A 12500-nucleotide genomic window follows, 5' to 3' on the forward strand; every position below is an offset into this window, starting at 1 on the left:
CATTCGTTTCTTAAAGCAAAGGTTGGATAAACTTCAGTCTGGGCACCCAGGCTGCTGTTAGTCAGTGCAATACTGTGAGTTACACGACATTGATATCTAAAGTTATGTGTAGTTGAATGTAAATACATACCTCTGTGCTCTTCCTTTTAATTAGAAAATGATCATTAGTTTATTTTAGAAAGATGAAAGCCTAGTTCTAAATGCAAATTGAGGCAAATTCATGAATGAGTACATCTTGCCGTGCAATGTTTTTGTTTGAGTAAATTTCAAGTTATGTGTATATCTACATCTTTCATTTTTTTTGTCATGTTGTCAGAGAACCTAGTGTATGATATGGGGTTATCATACACGATAAATATTCCTGATAGTACAAAATTGGTTCCAAATAAATCCCAGGTTTTGACCTTGACATTGTAAATTATGATTCAGCAAGGAGATATCAATGACTGGAAGTTTGTATCTGTGCAAAGTTCAGTTGACTTCAGGGAAATTGTATAAGAATCTCTCTACTCAGAACCCTTGGTAGCAACTGAGTGCCTGTTGTTTGTTACTGGTTTTCCCCTTGTGTATCCAATTAACATAGTTTTCAACTAAATTCATTGGTACAGGTAAGCTATTTTGATAGAAGAAACAGCTGATAAACTGTAATTGTAAATGTCAATATTTGTTGACTTCATAAGTAAAAAAATTTGTGATACAAGAGCTTTAGTTCTGGGAACTAATTGCTGAGCAGTTAAAGTAAATGGATTGCATGAACTTACTCTAGCAGCACTCTTTAAAAATATTTTTAATGTAGTGCTCAAGAAAAGCAGACAGGATACATTTAACATGTAACCTCCAGGACAATAAAGGTAATTAGAATCCGTTGGCAGGGACAGGGAAAGGTGAAGTTACCAGGATACTGAAGCAAAAAAAGCACCAACAAATGCATAGTCAACATATATCTTGTACTGCTTAATGTTGTAAATATACATTAGTTTCAAATCCCTATTTCTTCTCAAAGTTAGAAGTACCACAGAACTGTCTGTTTGATTAGTGATGCAGTCTTAACAAATTATTTTAAAATCTCGTTAATAGAGAGAGAACTACTTGAAATGGGAAAAACTATTGAGGTTATTTCAAAGACGTCAAGTGTATAGCCAAATAAAATATTACTTTACTATAACAAATACTGTTTTGTTACTGTTAGTAGTTTTTCAGTATGACAGAGTATCTGTGATGCTTTATTGCAAGTTACCTGTTGTTGGAAGCTGACAGTGTGGTCTTCAAGTAGGCAGAGATTGGAACAGTGTCTACAGTATTTTGGTGTTATCCATCTTGTCAGAACCTGTTCACGTGGGGGATAAACAAGGAAATTAATGAAAAAGTCCCATTAGTGTTTGGTTGAAGTGTGATAGCTAGGAAATAAAAAGTGACCAGGTACAACAAAATACTTGAATATGAAAAATCTGACTTTTCAGATTAATTGCATGAAACTTTATGTTGACATCGTGCAGAATAGTGAACTGATTTATACTTTGTCTTTCAGATGAACCAGAGACACGAGATGCATGGTGGGCAGAAATCAGACAAGAAATAAAATCCCATGCCAAGGCATTGGGTTGTCATGCTGTAGTGGGCTACAGTGAATCAACTAGCATTTGGTAAATCATGATGATGATTTGATTTTCAAAATGCCACAGAAAATGTTATTGCATCTTTGGTGGATTAAAAATTAACTCTTTCTGCACAGTTGTTGGTACTGCCTAATATACCTACTATACTATACTATACCTGTTTAGTATACCTACTTCAGAGAGTTTAAGTGACTTTGAGATTTCAGTATTGGATTTTTCTTTTTTTAAAACATTTGATTTGGGTTTTTATTACTTTTTTATATTACTTTTTTTTTTAATAAAACCTACATATTTGCTTTTGTAGTAACAATGTTAATTTATCTACAAAGTTTTATAAGCCTAATCTGCCTAAATAATTAAGACTCTCCCCAAAAGTATATGTATTGAAGTTTCATTATTAGGTAACAACTGGCAGACCAGTACTTGAATGGCAAACTTCAAATTTAAGGCATTTTTTACTTGTAATGCATCAATTGTAAGTTAAAGGAGAATATGCTGCCTGATAGATGTAGAATATTTCAGGTGTAAATATTCTGTATTTCTTTCTGGAAAATGTGTGTCATTATTTTTGTCTTTCAGACCTACAGCAGTGTTTAACATACTAAACTGCAGCTCTGCAGTAGTCTTTGTGAGATTGAATTCCAAAACTCCATTGTCTTACTGTGTTTCCTTTGGCTAAGAAAAATTCCAGTCTTATGTATTTTAGTGGCTTAATAACAAACTTTGTGAGAGGCTTGGAATTTGGGAGAAATAATTTGGGGTTTATCTAGCCAATTGTCCTTCTCTCTGACCCCTAGAGACACTGGAAAGTCTCTTTCTAGCTCTGGAAAGTCGTCTGTGAAGAGCTACCTGGGCAAGGGTATCTGGTAGTATAAAACAAAAGTACTCAGGTTCACTATTTGTTTTGAATTGCCTTATGAAAGGAACAAGCAAATTCAGACATCTGAATTTGTTTTCTGTCAAGCTGATTTTGCCTAAATACTTTAAAAGACAAAAACACTAAAGATTTGCTTTTTTAAAGAGAGGAGCTGGAAAACTTCACTTTGTAGTTGAAAAGTTGAAGAAAGAAATAGTTACACAGTGTTTTAGTGAGAGCACAGCATCTGTCTGAAATCCACATGAATTGCTTCACATTTGTTGCTCCTTCACACGTACAAACTTTCACTTTGCAGTTGAAAAGTTGAAGAAAGAAATACAGAGTTACACAGTGTTTTAGTGAGAGCACAGCATCTGTCTGAAATCCACATGAATTGCTTCACATTTGTTGCTCCTTCACATGTATTGCTTCGCTGCAGGTAGAAAAAAAACAACTGCTGAATATATTCATCTTTCACAAAACTTGAAAACAATTTTTGAAAGTCAATTGCATTTAGAGTAGAAAAAGAAAAGAAGTTTACAGACAAGGCATGGTTTGTATTCCTTGTGTTGTCTCGTCTGGTTATGTCCTGTCTTGCTTGGTGTATTAAAGACCATATTTATCTCAGAATTACTCCATCACAGAGGGATGAACTTGCAAAAAATGAAAAGTTTATTCCTTTGGCTGTCAATCTCATTGTAAAAAGCTACAGGGAAAGAGTATACAGAGTGTAGGTAGGCAATCAGCTATTGGGTTATTTCACACTTTCATTCTTTTTAAGGAATTTAGTGTGGTAGTATTTGGTTACTGATGAAATAGTTTATTAGAGTTCCCATGCTTATTTGCCAGTTCAACTTTATTCCATGCTTAAAGCACAAGCCTCTGTGTGTAAGTACTGGTCTGCCAGACGTGTGAAAAATTATTCTGGAAAGAGAAACAACAGATTAAAAAGGCAGATGTATAATACTAGGAAATGTGGGGAAACTTTTCTCCATATTCTTCTTTAATATACTATTTTAAGTACTGAATATTACAGGTTTGTTTCTTATTTAACAATTTGAGAAATATTAAAAGCTCTGTGATCTAACACTCTTAGATCTGAGTTTGAGCTCTAACACTCCTAAATAATAAGTATTATCAGTTACTTTACATGCTATATTTGCCATTATTCTAGTTGTTCATACACAGTTTTTACTGTTTTGCTACTTCTTATCCTCCAAGAAACACCTTTGTCAGTGTTGTGTTGTAATTTCATTTTGAAAATTGAATGTTCATAAGATGATGAGACTCTCAGCTTCCATTTTACTTTGGTAAACAATTACACTCTGGGTTGGTTTTTGGTTTTTGGTTTTTTGGTTTTTTTTAGTGTTTCTTTGCTTTTGTTGGTTTGCTAACCATAGAACCATTGTTAACCATAGAACTGAAAACCATACTTAAACTTGGTTAGCCTTCCTGTTCTGTTCTGTTATTTATAACATAGGTCAAAGCTCTTTAGTCTTTCAGTTCAGTTCTTCTCATTCTTGTTTATATGATGGTTTAAATGCCAGAAGAGTTGGTGAGATCGAATGGATAAAATTGCACAAATGTACAAAATTAATAGTAATATTAAATTCATGGAGTCTTTTGTACCAGCCTTTTACTCTAATAGTTCTAGAAGAAATCATCACTGAGTAGTAGGAATTCACGTTGTTGTCATTCTTTTCTCTTATAGTGAAGAGGTCTGTATTTTGTCCGCGTCTGGCACAGCAGCTGTACTGAACCCTAGGTTCCTTCAGGATGGCACCATGGAAGGCTGTTTGGAACAAAGGTTGTCATGGCAGCCTGGCTTCTTTTCCATAGGGTCAGAGAAGGGAGAGGTTGATTTTTTTCCTCAGAGCCAAGATAGTTCTTCTCTATTAGGGTAGGTTACAGTGTTACAGTGCAGGATGCGGGACCAACCACTTTACTGCTTTTCACTAACAACAACAACCACAGAAGTAATGGAACTCTGCACCAAATTAGATATTCTGTTTTTATTTCTAACAGTCTGAATAAGGTAACACATTTGACTACTAACACAGATCATAACTCAGTTTTTTTTCTTTGCTGCTCTTCAGGTATCTTTCTCAACTTTATATCACACTATAAAAATGACAGATGTTTGATGGAATACATAAGCCAAAAGCAGCTGTAGCTGTAATATGTGTATATATGCTCTGTATATACTATTTAAGAGCTGCATGGGAGATAAAATAGCTTGGTTGTGAGACAAAGATGGTGCCAGATTATTACAAAATGTTTTATTTGAAGTTTGTGAACAAAATCATGAAACTGAAGGACAAACATGAAGTTTCCATTTGTTTCTGCTTTTGCAAATAAAATTTAAGAGTGGGTACTGCCAAATAATTACTTTGGGGAAAAAATAATTAAATTAACTAACGCATACTGGTAACTTATTATGTGTTCATCAGGATAGTGTTTAAATATTTCAAGGGATTATTGTGCCTGTAAGCAAGGCTATTTATTACACTTTAGCATTCTCATTACTTTTTTCATAATAAACCAGCCAATGTAGTATTATTTATTATTCTTTTACTTTCTTGGTCATTATCTTCTAGTGTAGATAGACTTTTAAAAATTGTAGCCAGAACAAAAATAGTTGTCTTTGTAGTCACTGTATGATGGAGCGAAAGAAGTGTCATGTTTATAATATAAAGGAAATTGTACTTTTATCAAAATATGTATTTTGGTGCTACTAAGAGTCTTGGCATAGACTAGAAATGCCAAAGAAAGGTAAAACAACAGACAAAGCTAATGCTTGAGACAAAATATATTTGCCAAAGTCTTATGATAAATAATGTTCCAAATCTTTCAGATTTGCTTAAGCACCTCTTCAAAATCACTGAGAATTGTTTATATGAAACAGAATAAATCTGCAGTGGTGCAGTTAGCCTGTGCTTTCCTTGGTCATATTTTTATGGTGGTCATTCCTGGGTATTGTTTGTGGGAGTGGGACTAAGTGTTTTAAGTGGATAACAAGTTTTACCTAATACCTTATCTTAGGAAATAATCTTGCTCTTCTTCTCACAATGTTAATATATATTGTGTTGCTTCTCAGGATGGTTGGTTTGTTGTTTATATTCTGCTCATTGAGTTTGTGTAGGTTTTTGGACACAGTCAATGTAAAAGAGACTTTTCATCGTGTTTGGTACAGCAAATTCATCATCCAACTGTTGTACCATGGACTACATTTAGGAGTTATGCCTAAAGGCAGCTCAGTAATGTTTTAGGTTTATATAAGTTGTGCTTTTTCTCAATCTCTGCATAACAACTTTCAATGCAAGTTTTATTTATAGTGTTTTAGCTAGTATCAATTAACCTAATTGTGTTCTTCTAATTCATATAATGTAATACTTATCACATTGGTATAATGGAGCAGAGTAGAGCTGCAGTGTATAATTTAAGTAGGTGTCTGTAGTGTTTATACACATGCACTTACTGATCATTGTTAAAAAGATGCAGATGTTTTAAGTATGTTCTCCATAATGTATTTTTAGGATTGAAGAAGCTTCACCACCAGGTTGTGGATTTTGCCATATACCATATGATGAATTGAACATGCCATTCCCTGCTCACCTCACTTACTGTTACAACTGCAGGAAGCAAAAAGTTCCTGATGTCCTTTTCACCACAATTGATCTTCCAGTAGAAGCAATAGTTATTGGGAAGGGATGTCTTATTCAAGCCAGGTATCTATCAAAATGTTTCCTTAGTAAAGTTTTGGAGATCCTTCTAATAATTCCTGTTGCTAAAATCCAGTATGTCATCAAACTTCATATTTTTATGTTGAATTGCTAGGTATTAGGGAGCAGGAGAAGGAAGAGGAGGACAGCCTACTCCTCCCTCTATGTTGTGTCACCTCTGTTGATGGACATCTGTGAACTTACCCATGTTGATAAACATTTGCTAAATGTTCTGCTTTTGTTTTTAATTGCCAGTGAGGATTGTTACATTTTTTCTGCCTGGATGTGAACTTTTTTCATGCTTTCTCTTGCTGTTTGGGACTGCTAAAATGGTTAGATACAGCTCTTCCACTGGAAACTTAATCATCATAGAATTGTTTGAGTTGGAAGGGGACCTTGAAGATCATTGAGTTCCAACTCCCTTGCTGTAGGCAGGTTCACCTGAATGAACTGTTTCAGCCAGTTGTGTTAATTCCATGCTGATGTCCATAACTGAACATCATCTCTGTGGAATTGTTGGCTGTGTCCTGTTTTATGCTGTGGTCTTTGACTTTGGAAAAGGGAAAAAAGTGGGAAAGAAGGAAGGACCAGCTATGTACAATCTGTATGGGTGGCCAGCCATGTGGATAAATAACTGATTGGATGTTTGGGCTGAGAGAGTAGCGATTTATGTTTTGTAACCTACCTAGATGGTCATGACAAGTATAAGAGTCTGTGGTGAGACCTGTCCAGTTGAACCTCTTCATTATGTGGAGGGGATGATGGACTGCATTTTCTTCAAGTTTGCCTGTTATACCACAGTGAGTGCAACCAGCCAATACGGTACCTGTTCATTTTTGTCCTTCTCTGAGAGTAGGACAGACACCAGAAAATGATAGAGCAAGTTTGGAGGGCCAGCAAGGGAGGAAGGAGTACCTGTCCTATGCTGAGAAGCTGCAGGTGCTGGACTTGTTCAGTCTGGAGAGGGAAGGGATTTAGGGACACTTAATAACAGCCTGCCAGTATCTATAAGGAGGTTATAGAGCATGTGTAGCCAGGGTCTGCACAGTGGCAGAGTGAGGCCCAATTGAAGCAAGAGAGATTCAGAGTGCATGAAAAGCCACTTACCCATGAGGACAGTCAGGGAGTGGGGTAGATTGCCTTGGAGGTTATGCAGCCTCCATCTTTGGGGCGTTTTCAAGACATGACTGGCCAAAGCTCTGAGTGATTCTGCCCCTCTGCTCTGGTGAGACCCCACCTGCAGTGCTGCATCTGACTCTGGGGGCACAGGAAGGATATGAACCTGTTGGAGCTGGTCTAGAGGAGGCCAAGTTGATTAGAGAGAGGGAAGAAAGGCTGAGAGAATTGGGATTGCTCAGCCTGGAGAAGAGAAAGCTTTGGGGTGACCTCCCAGTACCTGAAGGGAGCCTACAAAAAAGATGGAGAGAGACTATTTACAAGGACCTGGAGTGACAGGACAGGGGAGAATGGCTTCAAACTGACAGAGAGTAGCTTTAGATTGGGTATTGGAAAGAAATTCTTTAATGTGAGGGTGGTGAGACACTGGAACAGGTTGCCCAGAGAAGTTGTGGATGCCCCAGTCCTGGAAATGTTCAAATCCAGGTTGGATGGGGCTCTGAGCAACCTGGTCTAGTGGAAGGTGTCCCTGTCCACAGCAGGGGGGTTGGAACTGGATGATCTTTAAGGTCCTTTCCAACCCAGGCCATTCTATGATTTAAACTCTGTGTTCAGCACCATTTTGCAAATTTACTTTGTGTTAAACAGTGGTCCCCAATATGTCTCTGGAGCACTTGCAGATGTGTCATTTTCTCGAGAATTCATTTCTTAAAACATTCCCATTGCTCAAAAAAAACCCCAAAACCCAACAAAACTGAAAGCTATTTTGAGATGAGCTTGTTACAGTTTGGTGAGTTAGTATGTTTTCCTGATCATGTAGCAAATGAGGTCCATGGAAGAAAGCGTTGCTCATTTGTATCACTAAAATGGACAGTTGGCATGTGCTCCTTTCGAACAAAATTTCTCTCTGAAAGTATCCCTGGTGTGGGCTTTGAATTTCAGCCTGTAGGACTAAACCCAAAGAGTGACATAATATAGCCAGAGATGGAATTGCTATACTCTTTCTTTTATTCTTTCAAGATAAGTACTTTCAGTCTGGTTAATGCTTGAGCTGTGAGGGCACTTGGATGGGGCTGTTCTTCTTTATTCCAGTGTGTGTCTTCAATAACTGTATTAATAGGAATTTTAAAAGTTCTACCAGTAGATGTAATTTCCTATGCTTGTACCTGAAGTGTTTGAGGTTTGCAGCAAGAGAAATGAATGTTTACATTTGGGGCCTTACTCAAAGCAGAGCTGAAAATACAAGTTTTCAGATTACACAGTCTGAAGGAGTTCTTGTAAAGAACTGGCATTTTGTTTTACACTTGCAGCAATCCAAAAGAATACACCTCATCAGTTCTGAGGCTTAATTGAAAAGGGCTGCAGGAACTATCCCTTGAAATAATTTTTTTTGAGGAGGTATAATGGTGGTGTTTAACAGCTACCAGACAACTTGCAATAGCAGGAGAGCTGTGTTTGTCTACAGAATTTGCCTTGTAATGATCAGGGCAAATTTTTAAGAGTTGCTGCTATGTAATAGGAGTGTTAATATGTTTAGCCAAACATTCAGTAGATGCTTATCAGGAATCTGTAGATAAGGTCTTAATGTTGCATCTTTATTCTATGCTGTCAGACTGTTATGACAGAAACCCTGTGTGATGAGTGTTGATTCTGTCTGATAACAGTCCTTAAGCATATTTTAAGAAATGAGGTATCATTCAGTGATTTGCAAAAAATACATTATTTGTAATTTTTGTGCTTGATAATCTGCTTTGATAAGGAATATTTTTGAATGCTGCTGAAAGTTATGTATTGTTCTGTTTGATAAGTTTACTTTTTATGTTACCCATTTTAAATGCTAATAGAATGCAGTTTAATATAACACAGTTGCTATTAAAAATCAAACCTTGCTTATTGAGAGTCGGTACCTCAGTCTGCCTTGATCTTCCTGATGAGAATGTAGTATTTTACTGGATTTTAAAATACAGTAAAAAGAAACTGATTGTATTCAGTTACACGATGAGGAAAGAACTCAAAACACCCTGTGATGACTTTGAATCTTCACTAGCCCATTAGGACTCTGTGTCTGCTGATCCCTGCAGATCTCACGTGCTGCTCTGTGTTCTCAGGTTATGCCGCCTGAAGAAGAAAGCTCAAGCTGAAGCAAATGCAACCTCTATCAGTAACCTCCTGCCATTTATGGAATATGAAGTGCACACACAGCTGATGAATAAACTGAAGCTGAGAGGAATGAATGCTCTGTTTGGGCTGAGAATCCAGATCACCGTGGGGGAAAATATGCTAATGGGGTTAGCAGTAAGTACAGTTTGAATCTTCAGATTCTTTGGCTTTCTTACAGTATTTTTTCAAGAAGACATAGCAGAGTTGTGGAATTCGGAGTGACTAGAGATATTAAAATGTCATTTTAAGAATAAATGAACTGATGGAAAGGAACAAGGTGTCTAACTATTGTCAAATCAGGGCAGACTGTCTTTCATCAGCAGAGAAGGAAGATGCAAATCTCTTGAAACCTTGTTAGGGGACAAGAATACTAGAAAGGGGATGAGAGGAAAAGAGATTTTAAATGGTTTAATGGCATAAATTTCAGAAAAATGATTGTGTTCTTTAAAGGTCCTGTGAAAGAGGCCCCTGTTTCTCAAATTGCATTACAGTTCCATGACAAGTAAGGTCGATTTAGTCTCAGTAAATCTTCTGGTTAGTTGCCAACGAGAGGAAGGTTTGTTGCCTCTTCTGTGATGGCACTGAAGAAATAAGTGATAGATTGGAAGTGTCTTAGAGTCAAGAATTGTTCATTAACAGTATTTTTCTAACCCCATTCTGTCATGTTGGGTTAGAATAGTGAAATGTGCTGCTACTTCCTGCATCAGAGGGTGTTTGGGTAATACTGACAAGCTTGTATGTTCTTTTTGTCTTCAGTGATCTGTTTTCTGTAAATAGAAATAGGATTGTCACAATTTCAGTGACACTATAAATGCTTGGGTCAAGTTTTAAATCCTCAAAACCATCACTTGCTTATGCAAAATATCCTGGGACAGAGGTTTTAATTTTTAGTCTTTTCAGAATTTTTAGGTAAGTGAAGTGCTCCACTATGGAAAAATCCCATGAGAAGGAGAGAATTTACCGAAAGAGTAGTGGGATTTTTTCATAAGTGGGATTTTTTTCCTCATAAGTGAATGGGAGAGAGAAATCCATTTATTGTGGCAAGAGGCTGTGCTGTGCATGTCACAGTGCTGTCTGTTACAGCACGAGCATTATGGAAAACTTTATCTGCAGATGTTAGCAGTACATCCTTATGTAATTGTCTTTTTTTCTTAATGACTTTTTAAAAGTCTGCAACAGGTGTTTATCTAGCAGCTTTGCCAGCACCTGGGGGTATTCAGATTGCTGGGAAGACTCCAAATGATGGCACCTATGAGCAGCACATATCTCATATGCAAAAGAAAATAAATGACACGATAGCAAAAAACAAGGAACTTTATGAGATTAATCCTCCAGTAAGTAAATCTTTCATTCTTAAAAATAAAACAATCTGAATCAAACATACACACGGTGTATATCCATGACTCCTTAGCGACTGAATCATTGAACATAAGTTTCCTTATAATAGAGATATAGATCTTTTTAGCTGTATTTTGGGAAGCTACTGGATTTTTCAGATCTCTTCAGCCCCATAGCCAAAAGAACCCTGAAGAAATCTGTAACTTCTGGGAGTGAGCCAGGCTGTTTCACAGATCTGTGTCATATTATGTGGGGTTTTTATGTTAAAAAGAATTCGGTCTCAGCCTTGGCTTGGATGAAATCCCTAGCACTTTTTACTCAGCTAGGAACTTTCATACACTATCTCAATCTTCGAGATTTTTCAAGATGAGTACAGGCATAATTTAAATAAGAAGCTTACAATAGTGACCTGTGCTGGTAACCTGTCCCTTCCAACTCAGGATATTCTGTTCTGTGATTCTGTAATTCTAAATCAGTTTGTACTTATTTAGATTTATTTCACAGTAAAATTATTTTCAGAGTGTTCCGATTCTTAAAACTGTTAACAAGTTGTTTCTGATTGAAATTATTTCTAAGCTATGTAGTACATCTGCTAATTCTTATATCCTTTTTAGGAACTACCTGAAGAAATCATAGGGTCTCCCATTCCAGAGCCAAGACAACGTTCCAGGCTATTAAGATCCCAGTCAGAAAGCTCTGATGAAGTTACAGAGCTTGACCTTTCACATGGGAAAAAGGATGCTTTTGTCTTGGAGGTGATTAAACGTTTTCAGTACTCATGTTCATACTTTTCTTCTCCTCAAATATATATTAAAAAAAAACTGAGAGAAGTTTTTGTGGTGGTTTTGAAATTCAAACCACCAGTTTTCTTACTCGTCTCCAAGGACACTTCTTAAATTGTGTAATTTTTTTTCCGTTTTGTATCAGTAGAAATTGTCAAATATTGGATTTTGCTTTGTCTTTCTTTTTCTGTTCACTTAAAGCACAGCTGTATTATGCCTAGGGACAGTATCTGAAAAAAGATTGCCCTGCTGTTCATGGACATGTAGCAATATCTAGAATAATAATTAAGAGCCGTTAAGAAATGCCCTTCTGCCTGCTTCAAGCAGCAGATCACACTGATCAAAAACTTAAGTATATTTTTATAAACATTGAGGTTCTGTGTTGTCCCAATTTAGCAAAAAAGAAAAAAAAAGCTTGTATATTCTTCCGCCTTCAAAGCTCTTATTGTTATAGCTGAATATTCAGAATAATTAGTTTCCAGAACTGGTGGTATTAAAAGCATTCAAAAAACTGCATGTGTCAAGAGAGCAAATAAAAGAAGACTTGCTTTTCTGAATTTCAGCTGATGCTCTTCACAGTTAAAGAATTCATAGCTTCCAACAACACCTTCCAATTCTTTCTACAGTTACAATTAGAAAAAAGAAAAACACCTGTAGATAAAGAACTTCTCTATTCACTAAAATTCAAAGATGTGATTTTAACATTGTACAGTTTTGAAGGAAAGTAGGCAAGTATTAAAGAAGGGCTAGAGTTTTGATCATCCTGTAGATACAGGTATTACAAATACCTGTCCCTGGCTAAGAAAACACTTTAAATTACAGCCTGTAATTGCAGCCTAAGATACATTCAAGACTGTTAATCTTCACAAATCACCATCTTCATAGAAAGTAATCTGGATGAAAAGTTGTA

The 12500-nt window shown here is 36.4% G+C and overlaps 1 protein-coding gene across 17 annotated transcripts in view; it reads left to right on the forward strand.

Moving 5' to 3' along the window:
* C2CD5 (C2 calcium dependent domain containing 5) overlaps nt 1-12500 on the forward strand; it is a 65533-nt gene that overhangs the window by 37148 nt on the left and 15885 nt on the right. For 7 of the 17 annotated variants that reach the window (XM_027726555.2, XM_027726549.2, XM_027726550.2 and 4 more), the window contains 6 exons: nt 1529-1643; nt 4184-4372; nt 6009-6200; nt 9419-9605; nt 10640-10804; nt 11423-11563. In XM_027726555.2, coding sequence (XP_027582356.1) covers nt 1529-1643; nt 4184-4372; nt 6009-6200; nt 9419-9605; nt 10640-10804; nt 11423-11563 — 989 coding nt within the window. The remainder of the gene's footprint in view (nt 1-1528; nt 1644-4183; nt 4373-6008; nt 6201-9418; nt 9606-10639; nt 10805-11422; nt 11564-12500) is intronic. The other 10 variants (XM_039383146.1, XM_027726558.2, XM_027726553.2 and 7 more) reach the window with 2 other exon arrangements.

This window comes from Pipra filicauda, unplaced genomic scaffold (assembly GCF_003945595.2).
Source record: "Pipra filicauda isolate LSUMZ 115617 unplaced genomic scaffold, ASM394559v2 scaffold2_size9829703_pilon, whole genome shotgun sequence".
Classification (NCBI taxonomy): Eukaryota; Metazoa; Chordata; class Aves; order Passeriformes; family Pipridae; genus Pipra; species Pipra filicauda.